This window comes from Capricornis sumatraensis, chromosome 5 (assembly GCF_032405125.1).
Source record: "Capricornis sumatraensis isolate serow.1 chromosome 5, serow.2, whole genome shotgun sequence".
Taxonomy (NCBI): Eukaryota; Metazoa; Chordata; class Mammalia; order Artiodactyla; family Bovidae; genus Capricornis; species Capricornis sumatraensis.
In genome coordinates, this window is record NC_091073.1 from 77,017,382 (window position 1) to 77,036,698 (window position 19,317).

At 38.2% G+C, this 19,317-nt stretch overlaps 1 protein-coding gene across 1 annotated transcript in view; it reads left to right on the plus strand.

The window, feature by feature from the left end:
* The window catches only part of ADAM22 (ADAM metallopeptidase domain 22), a 230,760-nt gene that overhangs the window by 107,611 nt on the left and 103,832 nt on the right, over positions 1-19,317 (plus strand). The window contains exon 4 of the mRNA XM_068973408.1: positions 9,116-9,182. Coding sequence (XP_068829509.1) covers positions 9,116-9,182 — 67 coding nt within the window. The remainder of the gene's footprint in view (positions 1-9,115; positions 9,183-19,317) is intronic.

A 19,317-nucleotide genomic window follows, 5' to 3' on the forward strand; every position in this document is an offset into this window, starting at 1 on the left:
ATGTATAGAATGGGAAGAATGTTTTCTTTAAAAAAATTTTTAAGCTTATCATTTTTTATTACTCAAAATAATGATATTTGAGTCCTTAAAATTTCTATTTTCCCAGTTCTATACTTCTGAAAAGGTTTTCTTGGTCTAAGTACCTAACAGAATCTGTTGATTTTCCATTGTGACCCATGACCTATGGGGCTTTTCACTATTTCACTATTTCACAGTCATATTTGAAACTTTTATAATTCTTTTGCAGAACTTCCTCAACTTATGATAGGGTTATGTCCTGATAAGTTGAAAATGCATTTAATACACATAACCTATGGAACATCATAGCTTAGCCTGCTGCTGCTGCTGCTAAGTCACTTCAGTCGTGTCCGACTCTGTGCGACCCCGTACATGGCGGCCCACCAGGCTCCCCATCCCTGGGATTCTCCAGGCAAGAACACTGGAGTGGGTTGCCATTTTCTTCTCCAGTGCATGAACGTGAAAAGTGAAAGTGAAGTCACTCAGTCGTGTTCAACTCTTCGGGACCCCATGGACTGCAGCCTACCAGGCTCCTCCATCCATGGGATTTTCCAGGCAAGAATACTGGAGTGGGGTGCCATTGCCTTCTCCGTAGCTTAGCCTAGCCTACCTTAAATGTGCTCAGAACACTTACATTTGTCTATAGTTGGGCAACATCATCTAATACAAAACCTGCTTTATAATAAAGTATTTAATATCTCATGTAATTTATTGAATACTGTACTAAAAGTGAAAAATGGAAAGGTTGGCATGGAAACAGAATGGCTGTAAGTACTTAGATTGATTACTACTGTAATTGTGTGGCTGACGGGGAGCTGCTGTTCTCTGACCTGCCCAGCATCACAAGAGAGTATCATGCAGCATACTGCTAGGCCAGGAAACAGTCAAAATCCAAAATCTAAATATGATTTCTACCACATGCATATAGCTTTTGCACCATCTTAAAGTCAAAAAATTGTAAGTTGTCTCTATGTTAACATCTAAAACAAGTTACATTGTGCACATTTTCTCTCTCTCTCTCTCTTTTTTTGGCGGGGACCATGCCACACAATTTGTGGGATCTTATTTCCCTGACCAGGGATAGAACCTGGGCCCTGCAGTGAAAGCATTGAGTCCTAACCACTGTACTGCCAGGGAATTCCCTGGAGACTGCTCTAAGGAAAACATGATCTTAATTTTGTACAATGTAATGATCATTGAATATATGAATAATAGGCATGATTAGCCTATTGCCTTGCAGTGTATTATTTTGTAAAATTTTGTAGTTTGATTGGGCAGTTTTGCTTCACGTGATATTAGCTGGGGCACTATTATATTACATCTGGAAGATCCAAACTGGTCTCAATCATCTGGTTAGGAATTATTGCCAGCCCTGGCTGGAAATTCAACTGGGGCTGTCAGCTAGAAACTCTACAAGGGTCTTGTTGTATGGCTACTTAAACTTCCTCACAGCATGGTGAATGGATTCAAATATTCAAAGATGGAGAGTTCCATATGCATGGAAGTGAAAGCTGCAGCTCTCAGGTGTTATACAATATCACTTCTGTCTCATTGTGTTTGTTCTAGGACCAGCTCAGATGCAAGGAGAGGAGAAATGATCTCCACTTTACCATGAGAGGAGTGACAAAGAGTTTGTAGACATCTTTGTTCAACCACAGTCTATCATCTGACCACAAATTATTTACATTTCTCACATATGTAAAATGCACATATTCCTTCAAAGACTCCTGAAGGATCTCATTCCATTATGCTATCAGGCTCAAACTCAAGGTTCAAATTCTTAACATCTCATTCTCATTAAACATTTGTAGCTGAGGTGAGACAGATACAGGCCTTTGAACTAAAAGGACAAAGTTACCTATTCCACATACACTAATATACAGTGGGAGATAAGGATAGGATGATTTCAGTAGATATTGCTATTTAAAAACCAAAGGAATAGGAGATACCCAGCTATCACTGTTCCATTGAAATTCTGATAGTCACCAGTTCCCCAGTTTTGGGAAAGGGATTATATGTTGATTAAAGCTCTGTTCATCTTCTTGGTAGTGGTTGCCTATGGTTCTTGGCTCCAACGTTTACATCACCATTTTCTTTCCATGAGAAATGACCCAGGCCTTAATCTAAGTATCTTTCTAGGTCTGCTTCCTGGCTGTAAAAGACTTGAATTAACTTGTGTGTTTTAATCCAAGCTGGCAGTGGTTTTTTGGAGGGTTTCATGTGAATCTTATCGGTATTTATCCTATCAGTTCAGCCGCTCAGTTGTGTCCAACTCTTTGCGACCCCATGAATCGCAGCATGCCAGGCCTCCCTATCCATCACCAACTCCCAGAGTTCACTCAGACTCACGTCCATCGAGTCAGTGATGCCATCCAGCTATTTCATCCTCTGTCGTCCCCTTCTCCTCTTGCCCTCAATCCCTCCCAGCATCAGAGTCTTTTCCAATGAGTCAACTCTTCGCATGAGGTGGCCAAAGTACTGGAGCTTCAGCTTTAGCATCATTCCTTCCAAAGAAATCCCAGGGTTGATCTCCTTCAGAATGGACTGGTTGGATCTCCTTGCAGTCAAGGGACTCTCAAGAGTCTTCTCCAACACCACAGTTCAAAAGCATCAATTCTTCGGCACTTAGCCTTCTTCACAGTCTAACTCTCACATCCATACATGACTACTGGAAAAACCATATAAGACGTACCAAATCCACAAGTCTTGAGACAGGCCTTTCTCTACTTAGAACTTTGAGTTAAAATGCCCTTAAGATTCTTGGAAGTCTTTTTGTTTAGGTGAGAATATCTATGAGTCATACCTTGAGATTCTTAGAAACTTTTTGCTATAGCTGAAAATCTAATAGACAGGCTCTTAAAAATATTAGAAACTTTAAAAATATCGATGATATAGTTTAAGCAAAATAACTCTAAGACCTTCTGAGGTCTTATCAAAGGGTCTTACTATCATACCTTTGATTTTATCTTGACCTTGAGATCACATTTGGATGGAATTTTGGATTAGATCTTTTCTCTGAGGCTATTTCGTTGAAAATCTATTGCTGATTTGGATTTCTCTATTCATTTGTTTCTTTCTTATGCATATTTAGTGGGAATACTGTAATGATGCCTCCTCAGTGCATCACTGCAGGGGCTCATGATTTTGGTTTCTTCTGTTATTGACAATGTTAGCTATTATCACTCAGTTAAGGTTGATGTCCCCCAGTTTTCTTCACTGTGAAGTTATTAGTAGGATACATTTAGAATGGAGACTTGAATACTGGGTTTTATCTGAGAGAGTTAGGCATTAACTATATTGAGTTCTTATTCACGGAGCCAAAGAATGAACTTCCCAAACAAGAGAATAGGATTTATTAAAGAGAAGGAAAGTACAAAGCTGTCAGCATAGACACTGAGAAGGGTAAAGAGTCCCCCCAAGGTGGGACTTACAGCAGTTTATATCCTTACCAGTATTAATCTGTACAGTTTTGGTTGGCTCCTGTCCTTAAAATATGTCATTTTTAACCAATCAGTTTAAACATCAAGATGTTTAACATCTTTATTGCTTTTCTTGATCCTCAGATTAAGTCGCCACCCTTTTTCATGCCCACTGGCCATTTTACAATGGACCAGAAGTATGGGCTAAAGATTAATGATCACCCATATGGAACAGAAGTTAATTACTGCCCTTCCCTGGATCTGAATGCTGATAATTTATCAGACCAAGGACACATTCCAGGAATTCTCAACAAAGGGTATAATTTTAGTTTAATGGAGTGAGATGTTTATTGAAAATAAAACAGAGGTCTGAGGGTCCTGCACTGACTGCCTGGCAATTTCTATTTCACTAGCAACTCAACAGCCAATACCAGAGAGGCATGTGTTGATAGAAAAGAAAGTTTGCTTTTTTCTGGAGGCTGGCAACTGGGAGAGAAGGCAGACTCATGTCTGAAGTCCAAATCTCCACCATTAATCAGTGGGCATGTTTTTAAAGGGGAGTTTCAGAGGTGTGTAGGCAGAGGGAAGGGGCTATGTGCAGAACAGCACAGTCAGCTCTGACAGTCATCTTGAATTAGTCAGGTAGTGGCCTGATCAGCATCATTTTGCTTATTTTAGGTGCAGCTGATCTTTAGTTCCAGGGTTGATTTTCTTAAGCCTGGTTCTCAGAATTGTGGCAACTGATGTCATGGCTGTAGTCTGGTCATCATGTAGTTAACTTCCTCCTCCTAGTGGCATTTCATTATCTACAAAACAGCTCACAGGATATGGCTCAGAATATTATCTGTAGCCCTCGAGGAGGAGCTAAATGTCTTTGGCTTTTCTTAATGACTAAACTACTACTGTTTGGTCTTGTTTGACTATTTTCCTTTGCTTCTGCATTTTATCATTTCTCTCATTATATTTATTATTTGACTAAAGTTTTTCTAAAGACAAGTCAGGCAGAGGGCATGGAGGAAGTTCTGTCCTGGGAAGGCCCCATAGGGTCTTATTCCATTTCAGAGACTGGCTCAGAAAACAGGGATGTTGGTAGATTGGAAAGATGAAGCAGCCTTTTTCTGTTTCCATTCTCTCAGTGAATATAGAAGTGAAGTCATTAGCAGGGAGTTATAATGAAGAAATGCCTTGGGGATTTTAGGAGAGAAAAATTTGAAAGGATCGTCTCAGAGTAAATTGACTAGGAAAATGCACTAGTGGATTTATGGGCAGTGTTGTGTTAAGGGGGACCACGTGCCATTGTATTCATAGATTATGTGGCTAGATGTATGACCATTCAGGATGTTCTGCTTCTTAGGGTCAGACTGATTAGTAGAAAAGTTAAGTTTTACCGAGGTTGAAGTTTGGCCAAGTGAGCATAGTGTAGAGAGGAAGAGGAACACGGGAGCGATTTCATGATAAATCATGGACTGTAAACTAGACTAGGTGGAAAAGAGAGAGATGAATGGCAGTGAAAAAGTAGTAGGTAGGGTCAGTGGTGTAAAAATCTCCAAATGAAGTGGAACTGGACACTGTAGGTCCCCTCCAAGGGCCATTCCATTTACCCATTCTTATTTATGATAACGGGCTTCATTCAGTCTCCTTGACCTGTGTTCCAAATGGCTGAATCAATCAGGGCACAGTCCTGGTTCCCAGTACCTTTGGATTCTTCTGTAGGAACTAAGGCCCTCATCCAGGTGGAGGATGGTAACTTCAGACTGACTGCAAGATTCCTGGAAAGCCGGAACACCACTGTGTTACCTCGTGTATGCATGCATGCTAAGTCACTTCAGTTGTGTCTGATTCTTTGTGATCCTATGCACCATAGCCCCCCAGGCACCTATGTCTGTGGGATTCTTCAGGCAAGGAAACTGGAGTAGGTTACTGGTGCCCCCCTCCAGGGAATCTTCCCAACCCAGGGATCAACCCCACATCTTTTATGTCTACCTGCATTGGCAAGAGGGTTCTTTACCACTAGTGCCACCTGGGAAGTCCCTGTGTTACCTCACTACCAGCCAATCTGAAGAAAGTTTGCACACAGTGGAAGATAACGAAGACTCTGACCTCCTCCCCAAATGATTATCTCTTTAAAAACTTTCCTGGTCATGTAGAATGTTTGGAATAGGTTTTTGGACACAAATCTGCCTTCTCCCCAGGGTGCTGGACTTCTGATTAAAGCAACTTTTTTTTTTTTTCCAACCAACGCTTGTCTCTCAAGTATTGGCTTTTGAGCCAAACCTGGGTTTGGTAACACAAACAGTTAAAGTGAGAGTTCAAGAGAAAGATGGGTAGGAGATGATGCATAAGGAGTGGGATAATTTAAATCAGGATTTGGGAAACTTTTCACATATGTTTTGGTTTAATACCATACCAACTTTATAAGGAAATTTTTATTATCTTCATTTTAGACATGAACAAAATTGTGTTCATAAAGATTAAATAACTTGGCCAAGGTCACAAAGCTAGTCAATGGCAGTTTGGATAGGAAATAAAAATATTTGCTTTTGTTTTTAAATTCCAAAACTTTGTAATATACCAGCTGCCTGATTCATGACAGTTTCCTGCTAGACAAAGGATAATCATTATTATGACTGAAAATGTTGACATTGTATTTGTTTTGCTTTTTCCAGGCTTATTATGGCATGCAAATAAATTTTAAAAAGGAGACCCCAGAATTCATTTTGAATTTTTAAAACATTTCCTTACTTCATTTAGAAAATAAGTGGGTTTAGAATTTGACTGGAAATGATTTTCACTTCTGTCTTTCAAAATTCACAAAGAATCATTCACACAGCAGTTTTGAGTAAACTGTTAATATGGAGTAAATTCTTCCTGATCAGATGAAATAAAATTTCCCATATGTTAAGGAGAGTCTCTGTTTTCCTATACTTAAATTTAAGTAGGGAGGGGGTTTCATGTTTGGGAACACATGTAAGAATTAAAGACTTTAAAATTTAATTAAAAAAAAAAAATTTAAGTAGATTCCTACTTAATGATAAACAATGATGATTAAAATAAATAATAGAACTTAAAAAGATAATTTTGATTATCTCTACTTTAGGAGGCTTCAAAAATTTGTACTGAGGTTCTAAGTTGGTGGTTAGGATGAAACATAAGGATTTTTATGTTTCAGTAGAGGAAAAAAATACGATATTTTAAATAGAAGGTTTTTCAGCCCAATAATTAAATAACAATACTTACCCGACTTCCACAATACTGCAAACAAACAGAACCAAATTATGTGGGCTGCTTTTGGTTTAAATTACATAGCGCCCTTTCCAGAAAAACTTTACATATAGAGGCTTGATTGAAATAGCTGCATAATTTCTGAGCAGAGGCTTTTCTTCTCTGTAATTACATTCCTGTGGTGACTCATACTCTCTTAATTTCTTGATTTTATAATTCAAAGAAGACTATTCCCTTGAAATTTGAAAACCTGGAAGACTCAAAAGCTATTTTTTCAGAAATGTATTATTGTTATTATTATTACTTCTACTGCTACTACATTTCCTCCCCCTCTAAGTATCATTTTACATAGTTGCTTTTGCTCTTACTCTTGCTGGCTCCCATCATGGGGGTTTACTCACATGGCAGTGAAGGAGAAAGGATCCAACATTAGGGATGCGCTGTTCTGGATTCTGTGGCTTACTCAGTGGAGATTTGGGGCTCTTACTCTGACTTGGTAAGCAAATAAGGTGAGGAGGAGGTGTCCCTGGAGAAAAAGAACTAGATATAGCTTTTTGACATAAAAGCCATTTGTGATATAAGCTGGGCCATGTGCTTGACCTTGAGCAGATCTCAGTAATAATGATCTTAAGGAAACAAAATAAACTGTTTTCAGGCAAGAGAAATAGCAACAGCAAAGATAATAAATCAGTTGTAAAGACTCCCAGTTCTGTTTCAGTGGTAAAGATTGGCCTAAGTACTTTCTTGAGCTGTTTTGCAGACTTTAAACTCATGTAGGGCTAGTGCTCAATCATTACATCAAGTGGAACCTAAGGAAAGATGATGTTGATTTTTCCTGACCCTCATGACTTCTGGCAACTGAAGTGTGGACTCTATTGACTGTTCCTCCAATTCTTTGCTGAATTTTCTCAAGTCTTTTCATGAATATGCACATACCCTTTACTTGAAACTTCCCAATTTTGCTCTTGGAGAAGACACTGCTTTGGAAAAGGTGTTTTCCTTACTTGTTGCAAGTAATAAATTCTTTATTCTCCAAGCTCTTTGGCTTGGTTGTATCTTTCGGCTTGAGAGCCACCAAGAGAGAGACTAGGTTTGAGATGACAGGTTTCACCCACTGGCACAGCTCGGTTTCTCTCAAGAGACTGCTTATTTTTGATTTTCTATTTCTCTTTCCTTCATCTGGTAATTTTTTTTTTTTCCTTCTGAATTTGCTAGTTCAGGTTCCCAAGAGAGGGAACCTGGCTGGCTCTGCTAACAAATGGTGCCACTCTCACTGATGGAGAAGTTGTTGGAGACTGATAGTAAGGTTGGGGGCAATGTTTTGAAAACATCTGGCTGGTACCTCTCCTGTTAGGGGTATGGTCTTGGATAGAGATTAGGATGTGAGTGTGCTTTAAAAATTTAAAGTCTTTAAAACATTTCATGAGTGTTGTGTCTTGAGGCACCTTACTAAAGGGGACATTTTTTCTCATATGTAGAATTAGAGATAAGTATATTTAAGATGATGTAAATATTTAACAGTTATTAATATATAAGAAGCTGGTGGTTGTTTAGGAGAGATTTCAAAAAAGATTATTTTAGAAAGCTGAAGTATACTTTTTTTTCATTTCTTCTAAACTTCCTTGCCTCTGTTTAATTTTTTTTCTGGGGGAAACATTTTGTTAGATAAAATATCTTACATAACACATGAGAAATGGCATGGTATAGTAGCAAATCAAAACTCTTTGATATAAAGCTAAAGCAAAGATCATTTCAAAGTTAGGGGCAAAGCAGTTAGCTGTTGGGGAAGGCTGTGGCTGAACAGGAGGTGGGGAGTGGGTGAGGGTAAAAGAATTCCACTTTAGTATGTTCAGCTTGATATGCCTATTAGATATTCAAGCAGAGACATCCAGTAGACAGTTAAATCTCCAGTCTGAGAAAAAAAAGGTCTGAATTGGAAATAAAAAATTAGATATTGACAGTGTCTTAATACTTAAAGCCATGAGACAGGAAAAGAGCACCAAGGAATATGGAGAGACTGTGTCCTGGGAGTACCTCACTATTCAAACATTGGAGAAGAGAAACAGCAAAGGAAACTAAGAAGGATGTAAGGAATAATAAAAATTCAAATTAAAATCTTTGTATACAAAAAAGCCAAAGTAAAAAAGGGAAGAATAAGATGTCTTAAAAATAATGGTAGTTTCCTAAACTTGCTGAACTTTATTGGTGGAATTAGCTCTGCTAAGCAAGGGAGTGACAGGTGGATTAGTCAGTTCAGCTTCATATCCTTTTACAAGTACTAGGCTGTGTGTGTGTGTGTGTGTATGAGAGAAAGAGAGAAAGACCTAAAAAGTTTTGTTTTTGCCTTAAAATCTATATTAAACAAATCATTCATGCTGGAACGTTGTCAACAATGGTGATTTTCAAGTGATTTACATATTCAAGGTCCTTTTTCATTATCATTTTTTTTTCTGCAGTGATTTGCTGTCCTCTGAATATGTGGAGAGACACATTGAACATGGAGGGAAGACTGTGGAAGTGAAAGTAAGTAAAATTTTTCTCTTGGGGAAAACTCTGAGAAACTTTTAAGTGCTGATGATAATTTTAATTTTCCATGATGCTTCCAATATACAATTTGGGTTTTTTTATATTTCAGAATTTATCATTAAAATGTGTCACTGGCTTAGGGGAAAACTTAATTATCAGTAAAAGAAGTCTTTACTACAGGAATTGTTGGAGTTATGCTTTGTGGGATTAATATTACTGCAGGTAGTTCTCTTTTAGATTATATCACAGAAAATAATTTCTGAAATTGGCTTTTAAGGTTAGCACTGAGAACAAAGAGGTGAAATCTCGAGTCTAGGGTAGGTGCCTGGCTTTGTATTCATTTGGAAAAATTCATCTGGAAAAATTATGAACTTATTATGTCAACAGGGATGTCCCAGAGAGTTTTAAATCCCTGGAGACACAAATCTCAGGATACTGGTTCTTGTTGGGTAAACTCTGAAAAAGATTTCAAACAAAAAAAATTTTTTTTTTCTGATTTGTAAGTGGTAGACCCAAGTTTGATCCTTGGGTCAGGAAGATCCCCTGGAGAAGCAATGGCTACTAACTCCAGTATTCTTGCCTGGAGAATTCCATGGACAAAGGAGCCTGATGGGCTACATGTCCAAGGGGTTGCAAAGAGTCAGACACAACTGAGCAGCTAGCGCTTTCCCTTTCATGGGCATAAGAACGTGTCTTTCAGCTGATGATGTTGTCGAAGGTCTATGTGACCAAACATCACCCAAGAGTTTCTTTAGGACCAATGTTTAATATAAAGAGTTTTAGCTAAGTGTTTATTTTCTTCTGAACAGGAGTTTAAGAAATAGAGCTTGTCCTGTTCTTCCATGTGCTGCTTTCCAAACCCAGGGCCTTCCCTCCTTTTAATAAAACATGTAAACACTATCCTGACTTTTGTGGTTATTTATTCCTGACTTTTGCTTATAGGTTTATTACCCAAGTATGTTCTAGAGTTTAGTCTTAAGTTTTTAAAAAAATCAGTTTTTAAAAACTCTCTTTTATTCCATTGGTTATCCCTTATCTTTCTTTTTATTCTTCCATGCAGTTTATTTGTTGAAGAAGTCAGGTTATTTATCCTATACAGTCTCTCACAGTCAGGGTTTTGCTCTTGATTGTAATTTTATATTTACAGTAAAATAAAATACATTTTAGTGACCTTTCCTTAAGATAAAGATTTGTATTATCTGCAAGGCATTCTATGTCTCATTGAAGGAAGTTTTATTCTGATCAGAGAGGTGCATAATCCTGATTTTAAAGTTCTATTAAACCTTTTTTCCCATCCAAGTTTACAAAGAAAGGTTTTAGGCCGAAAAACATCATAAATACTTTTTCAGTTCAGTTCACTTCAGTCACTCAGTTGTGTCCGACTTTGTGATCCCATGAATCGCAGCATGCCAGGCCTCCCTGTCCATCACCAGCTCCCAGAGTTCACTCAGACTCGCATTCATCGAGTCAGTGATGCCATCCAGCCATCTCATCCTCGGTCATCCCCTTCTTCTCCTGCCCCCAATCCCTCCCAGCATCAAAGTCTTTTCCAATGAGTCAACTCTTCGCATGAGGTGGCCAAAGTACTAGAGCTTCAGCTTTAGCATCATTCCTTCCGAAGAAATCCCAGGGCTGATCTCCTTCAGAATGGACTGGTTGGATCTCCTTGCAGTCCAAGGGACTCTCAAGAGTCTTCTCCAACACCATAGTTCAAAAGCATCAATTCTTCGGCACTCAGCCTTCTTCACAGTCCAACTCTCACATCCATACGTGACCACTGGAAAAACCATAGCCTCGACTAGACAGACCTTAGTTGGCAAAGTAATGTTTCTGCTTTTTAATATGCTATCTAGGTTGCTCGTAACTTTTCTTCCAAGGAGTAAGTGTCTTTTAATTTCATGGCGGCAGTCACCATCTGCAGTGATTTTGGAGCCCCCCAAAATAAAGTCTGACACTGTTTCCACTGTTTCCACTGTTTATCCATCTATTTCCCATGGAGTGATGGGACCAGATGCCATGATCTTTGTTTTCTGAATGTTGAGCTTTAAGCCAACTTTTTCACTCTCCTCTTTCACTCTCATCAAGAGGCTTTTTAGTTCCTCTTCACTTTCTGCCATAAGGGTGTTATTATCTGCATATCTGAGGTTATTGATGTTTCTCCTGGCAATCTTGATTCCAGCTTGTGTTTCTTCCAGTCCAGCATTTCTCATGATGTACTCTGCATACAAGTTAAATAAGCAGGGTGACAATATACAGCTTTGATGTACTCCTTTTCCTATTTGGAACCAGTCTGTTGGTCCATGTCCAGTTCTAACTGTTGCTTCCTGACCTGCATACAGATTTCTCAAGAGGCAGGTTAGGTGGTCTGGTATTCCCATCTCTTTCAGAATTTTCCACAGTTTCTTGTGATCCACACAGTCAAAGGCTTTGGCATAGTCAATAAAGCAGAAATAGATGTTTTTCTGGAACTCTCCTGCTTTTTCCAAGATCCAGCAGATGTGGGCAATTTGATCTCTGGTTCCTCTGCCTTTTCTAAACCCAGCTTGAACATCTGGAAGTTCACGGTTCACATATTGCTGAAGCCTGGCTTGGAGAATTTTGAGCACTACTTTACTAGCATGTGAGACAAGTGCAATTGTGCAGTGGTTTGACCATTCTTTGCCATTGCCTTTCTTTGGGATTGGAATGAAACCTGACCTTTTCCAGTCCTGTTGCCACTGCTGAGTTTTCCACATTTGCTGGCATATTGAGTGCAGCACTTTCACAGCATCATCTTTCAGGATTTGAAACAGCTCAACTGGAATTCCATCACCTCCACTAGCTTTGTTTGTAGTGGTGCTTTCTAAGGCCCACTTGACTTCACATTCCAAGATGTCTGGCTCTAGATGAGTGATCACACCATCGTGATTATCCAGGTCGTGAAGATCCTTTTTGTACAGTTCTTCTGTGTATTCTTGCCACCTCTTCTTAATATCTTCTGCTTCTGTTAGGTCCCTACCATTTCTGTCCTTTATCGAGCCCATCTTTGCATGAAATATTTCCTTGGTATCTCTAATTTTCTTGAAGAGATCTCTAGTCTTTCCCATTCTGTTCTTTTCCTCTATTTCTGTGCATTGATTGCTGAGGAAGGCTTTCTTATCTCTTCTTGCTATTTTTTGGAACGCTGCATTCAGATGCTTATATCTTTCCTTTTCTCCTTTGCTTTTCGCTTTTCTTCTTTTCACAGCTATTTGTAAGGCTTCCCCAGACAGCTGTTTTGCTTTTTTGCTTTTCTTTTCCATGGGGATGGTCTTGATCCCTGTCTCCTGTACAATGTCACGAACCTCATTCCATAGTTCATCAGGCACTCTATCTATCAGATCTAGGCCCTTAAATCTATTTCTCACTTCCACTGTATAATCATAAGGGATTTGATTTAGGTCATACCTGAATGGTCCAGTGGTTTTCCCTGCTTTCTTCAATTTAAGTCTGAATTTGATAAAAAGGAGTTCATGGTCTGAGCCACAGTCAGCTCCTGGTCTTGTTTTTGTTGACTATATAAAGCTTCTCCATCTTTTGCTGCAGAGAATATAATCAATCTGATTTCGATGTTGACCATCTGATGATGTCCATATGTAGATTCTTCTCATGTGTTGTTGGAAGAGGGTATTTGCTATGACCAGTGCATTTTCTTGGCAAAACTCTATTAGTCTTTGCCCTGGTTCATTCTGCATTCCAAGGCCAAATTTGCCTGTTACTCCAGGTGTTTCTTGACTTCCTACTTTTGCATACCAGTCCCCTATATGAAAAGGACATCTCTTTTGGGTGTTAGTTCTAAAAGGTCTTGTAGGTCTTCATAGAACTGTTCAACTTCAGCTTCTTCAGCATTACTGGTTGGGGCATACATAGACTTGGATTACTGTGATATTGAATGGTTTGCCTTGGAAATGAACAGAGATCATTCTGTCGTTTTTGAGACTGCATCCAAGCACTTCATTTCGGACTCTTTTGTTGACCATGATGGCTACTCCATTTCTTCTGAGGGATCCCTGCCCGCAGTAGTAGATATAATGGTCATCTGAGTTAAATTCACCCATTCCAGTCCATTTTAGTTCGCTGATTCCTAGAATGTCGGCGTTCACTCTTGCCATCTCCTGTTTGACCACTTCCAATTTGCCTTGATTCATGGACCTGACATTCCAGGTTCCTATGCAATATTGCTCTTTACAGCATCGGACCTTGCTTCTATCACCAGTCACATCCACAGCTGGGTATTCTTTTTGCTTTGGCTCCATCCCTTCATTCTTTCTGGAGTTATTTCTCCACTGACCTCCAGTAGCATATTGGGCACCTACTGACCTCGGGAGTACCTCTTTCCGTATCCTATCATTTTGCCTTTTCATACTGTTCATGGGGTTCTGTGTTTTTAAATAAAATATATGAATGTCATCTTTGGAGAAGGCAATGGCACCCCAATCCAGTACTCTTGCCTGGAAAATCCCATGGATGGAGGAAGCTGGTAGGCTGCAGTCCATAGGATCGCTAAGAGTCGGACACGACCGAGCGACTTCACTTTCACTTTTCACTTTCATGCATTGGAGAAGGAAATGGCAACCCACTCCAGTATTCTTGCCTAAAGAATCCCAGGGATGGGGGAGCCTGGTGGGCTGCCATCTATGGGGTTGCACAGAGTCGGACACGACTGAAGCGACTTAGCAGCAGTAGCAGAATATCATCTTTCACTTACATTTATTTCCAATTCATTTAAAAATTAAAATTGAAGTTTGTCCCTTAGTTTAGGGAGAACTTCTGTGTGTTTAACATAAACTAATAATGTGAGTGTGAAATCTCAATTAATTAGAATACCCTGGGATTGTAATTTTGTTTTGATTTTGTTAAACTATGGCTCTGGATTTTTATGACAAATGAAACTGGAGTTGATGAGGAGCAGTGAATAAGTCTAAACCATGCAGTTTGCTGTTTTATTGCTAGCTAGCTTTCTCTGTCTTGAAGCTGAAAGATGCCAGGATTTGGTTAGTCGAAGTGTTCCATTACATAGGCTCTGGTTCATCAGTATTATAATCATAATAATAGTAATCACTAACATTTATTGCTCATGATGTGACAGTCATATGAATTTATATATGTTAAATTCTCCAAACAGCCTGTGATTATAAAATAACTATTATCCTGCTTGACAGGGCACTGAGGTACAGAGAGGTTACATAACTGGCTGAAAGTAACACAGGCAGGAGGGGTAGAGCTGCAGTTTGCATCTAGGTTATCTATCTCTGGAGCTGACTCTTACACCATGCTATCTACCATATAGTCTACATTTATGTAAAAGATTGAAGGCAAAAGGAGAAGGAAGTGGCAGAGGACAAGATGGTTAGAGAGCATCATTGACTCAATCACATGAATTTGAGTGAACTCCAGGAGATAGTGAAGGATAAGGGAGGCTGGCGTGCTGCAATCCTTGGGATCATGAAGAGATGGACTCGACTTAGTGACTGAACAACAACAGCAAATGTAAAATAGGATAGCCATACAAAGTGAAATGTATCTTATTTAGACTTATTAAATACATATCTCATTTTCTGGAGATTCCTAACAATTGCACCTTTATAATCTTACCTTTAAATTGAAATGGTGGTCTGTGTAATGGGCCTTTAGGTATCCCTCTCAAATTTGGTTATGCATTTGGGTAGCTTTTTGGTAGCATCAGTTGCCTTGGGCAAAAATGGTAAAGACATACTCCAGTATAAGGTCTGTTTTATTTTTCATATCTCAGGAAAATTGCCATAGTAGGAGTTTTAGAACACTAGGAAAGGAATGGTAAATCTTCTGTATTTATGGATGGGTAAGGAAGTAGATTTCCTTGGAGTCAAAAAGTAAAAATAGACATCTAGGAAGAGATATGATTTGTTATTGTATCATTACCAGTGAATGATCATGACCAGTCACCAGTGTTATTAGTTCTGATAGTATTTGGTTAAATTATTTTATCTCTAATGGTAATGATCACAAAGTAATAACTTCTGGATATCTTTTTTGTTAGTTCAAATTATTTCTAGACTGAATGTGACCACTCCTAACCTGTCCTTGAATCAGAATCCTAATCGTTAAGGATGGATATGTAGAGACACCCATTTTCCAGTATTGACTTTTGACTGGCACTTAACTGGTTACTGCCCATCACTTAATTGAATTGAGTGCACTCAGGGGTCATTGTCTCAAAGTCCTAATTGGTTCCATAGTGGCAGTAAGAAGATGGGTAAGAAGGCATTGGAGAGTGGGTCAAGGTTGAAGTCTGGAGATTGGAGAGTGCTGTGTGTTGAAAATCAGGTGTCAGAGGAGAACGTGTTTGCTTAAGGGGTGGGAGAGGTTATTGTGACTAACCCGTTCCAGTATTCTTGCCTGGAAAAAGCCTGTGGACAGAGGAGCCTGGCAGGCTATAGTCATTTGGGGTTATAAAGTCAGACATGACTGAGTGACTGAGCAGAGAGAGGGAACCTTTTACTTTGATGGAATGGTGGTGGAATTTTCCTTTAAAAATATTGTTTAGGCAAACTGAATTGGCCATGGTCATTTCTGGGAACTGAGTATCAGAGAAGTTGATATAGAAGCAAGGAGAAAGCCTGAGTGTTTTTTTACAAGATAGCTTTTCTCCTGCTGGTCACATCCATCTCCCCTCCCTGAGGTTTGGCGGTTTATGAAAGATTTCTAGCTCAGCACAGTATTGTCCCCCAGCAGGAGGCTGTGCTACAAGAAGATTCCCTTTGCATTCAATTTTTAAAGTCAGATTTCCAGCTTAATTCTATTTTCTTTAAAAAAAAGAGATATACCTTAAAAATCCTGTCTTAATCATTTTGTCTTCCAAAATGACTGTGTCAATGACAGGCAAAAAAAATACTAGTGGAGGACAGCTATAAGAAATCACTTAGAAAAATTTACATGTGATAACTGTCAGGACAATGGATACCTTCCTGGCTTATGCTAATTTACTAGTGTCTATAAACCTGAAAATCATCCATATAAAATTGCTTGTGATCTTGAATTGTATTCAGGTTTTCTCATATTGTTTTCTAGATTTCTCCATGAGAAACATAATTCTCAATACTTGAGTACTTAAAAACGTGCACAATGTGTTAAAGAAATAATGTTTCTTAAGGTATCTTTTAAGAATTTTTATTTTTACCAAAAAAACCCCCACAAGTGATTATATGGTACTATAAAACATTGTAGCCTCCTTTATTAGGAAACAATCATCTCAATTATTACTGACAGGATTTAATTTATTTAAAATGTACATTATAGTTTAATGACTTCATTCTGCTTCTACTTTTTTTTTTTAAATGACACCTTTACTTAACATATCCTTTTATGAGATGTAGATTTTTCCCAAACTCGTTGCATATAATTGAATAGTACATAAGTGCTTGAACTGTTTCTTTTTTTAGTCATGGGGAGCACAAAAATAGCTAGTCAACTGCCAAAGTGTCATTACATATATTTATTGCAGCAGAAAAGATGAACAAAGGGACTAATCTGTTTTTACTTATCCTGCATATCCAGTTTCCTTATTGATTCTCAGAACTGCATTACCATCCAGATCTTGGTTCTTTCTATAGAAGCAAGAAGAGTAAATGATTAAATAGAAAAGAAAAAGCAGACCTTGGTGTGCAGTAAATTTTGCTGCATGCCTTAGTACAGAGCCTCCCATACTGCTGTATCAGTGATGAATCTTTTTTTCAAATAGCTTTTAGAATATCTTTGTTTTTGAGGCTGTCTTTGAGATGAAATACAAGCAATAGCCATGGAATCTATACAAAGTAGCCAAGTAATCTATACAAAGGCTATTTAAAATCTCTCTCTCTTTTTATTTTAAGGAGAACAACTCAGCAGCAGTACTTCTTTTCCAAAATGTCTTTCTTATTTACATCTTTTCCTTATGTTACAGAAACAGGCTTTCTATCTTGAATTCTCACTATAGTAGCTTTTCTAGAACTTCTTGGATATGGGAAGAATACTTAGTCACCTAGATAGTAATGAAGTCATATGGCCTATGAAGATGCTTTTATAAAGGAATTTTTTAAGTTGATCTATTTATAGTTGTCACCTAAGCTCTTAGGTTTATCACCCTTAATTTCAAATTGAAGTTTCAGGCATTTTCCATGACTCTGAGGAGATGGGGAGGTATTTGTCCAGTAAAGAAACCCAGTAATCATTTTAAGGCCAGCTGAAGGGCAGACTATCAATTAAAGACCTTTAGTTGGTCCCTGAGGGACTCCTGCTACAATGATAGGAATGTTTGGCAGATGCGACTACCCATATGTTAGAATCTGTATGTATGTGCTTCTGCTGCACTGACGGGGAGATTTAGGTTAAGGACTCTCAGCACTGAGCCTAAACTCTGAGAGCAGAACCTCTGGTGCAAAGGAAAACTAAAGATGCAGTTGTCATAGGTGAGATGGGCATGCAGGTACCTCACACACGTTATTTTGGCCAGAGAGAACATTTCAGATGTCATAAGCTATGGACATAACATTTATTTACACTACTAAAAAAATAATTTAACCACAAATATGCATATTTTAAAATTAGATGACTTGGAAGCATTTTTTCTCAAGTACATTCCCTAAAAGAGTTTAGCCATGACTTAACATCAATATGACTTGTAATTAAATTAGAATGATTAAAGAAATATTGATCAATATATTTTCCTTATACATAGTAATTAGTTATTAGCTATAGCTAAACTAGTTTTAAACTTTGTTATATTTAATGACTTCGTTAGCTCCTAACAGCTGACATAAAAGATTTTTCTTAACCTCAGGATACAAGAAGCCTCTAAGAATGATTTCTAAACTTTCTAAAAAGTAAATGTATAAACAGAGTTAATCTTCTAATAATTGATTAGAAATTATTGAGTTGAATTTCAGGGATGGTGTGATTCAATTCCAGGATCTTCTAATTCAGAGATGATTCTGTAATTGCAAATAGGACCAGCACAGGAAAACTCCTCCTTTGGGTCCTGTGGGATTCAGTGGCTTCCCATTTTTAAATGCTTTCATTTTTAATGGTGAATTATATCAGAAAGAGTGATTCAATTTTCTTGTTACTGTTGAAAGAGCCATGATATTCTCACAGAAGTTTTATAAAGTATTTTAAATGCTGAACAAAAGTGTAACTGGAAAAACTATTTATCTGATGGTTGGTAAAGCAAGTCCTGGGCTTCTGTGGTAGTTCACTGGTAAAGAATCCTCCTGCATTCGATCCCTGGGTCAGGAAGATCCCCTGGAGGAGGAGATGACAACCTACTCCAGTATTCTTGCCTGGAAAATCCCATGGACAGAGGAGCCTGGAGGGCTACAGTTCATGGGGTTGCCAAAGAGTTGAACATGAGTTAATGACTAAGCACACACATAGGGTGTCCTAGTGAGCTACTTTCATTGATTGATAATCACCATATGTTACTGTCTTACTGTCCTGTGGAAAGACTATGCTTTTTTTTTTTTTTTTTACTATCTATTAACTCCAAGGCTAGTCTCATCTTAGAGGCGAATAACTGCTGCCAGCAGTTTAATGCTAGTCACTTGGAAGAGTTAACCATGTCTCACAAAGCCAAACTCATTTTGCTTCCTTAAGGCTATAGGTCTCTCTGGCTAAAGAAACGATCACTTTACCAGAATTTAAAAATATGATGATTTGCTATAATGACTTTATATCATTCTCAAAATTTTGTATTTTTGCAAATAATTATTATACCCATAAGTGCTCTAAATTTTACCATCCTGAATTTCCCATTTTGTACAATCTCTACCTCTTTGAATTATGTTGATATTCTCAATGAGATCAATACTGATAACTGCACTGAAGAATAATAAAAGTAGAATTAGTAGTTGCAGTTGGAGAAATAGCAAACATTTGTATGGTACTTACTATGTGCCAGGCACTAGTCTAGTACGTGTTTTACATATTTTAAATCATTTACTCCCTCAGTAGTACCACTGGTATCCTCATTTTGCAGATGAAGAAACTGAGCACATAAAATTTAACTAACTTTCCCTGGAATTTGGAGCCAAGCAGTCTGATGCTGGAATTCATGCTATTATTCACTATAATTTATGCTCTTTATGGAAACCAATAATTA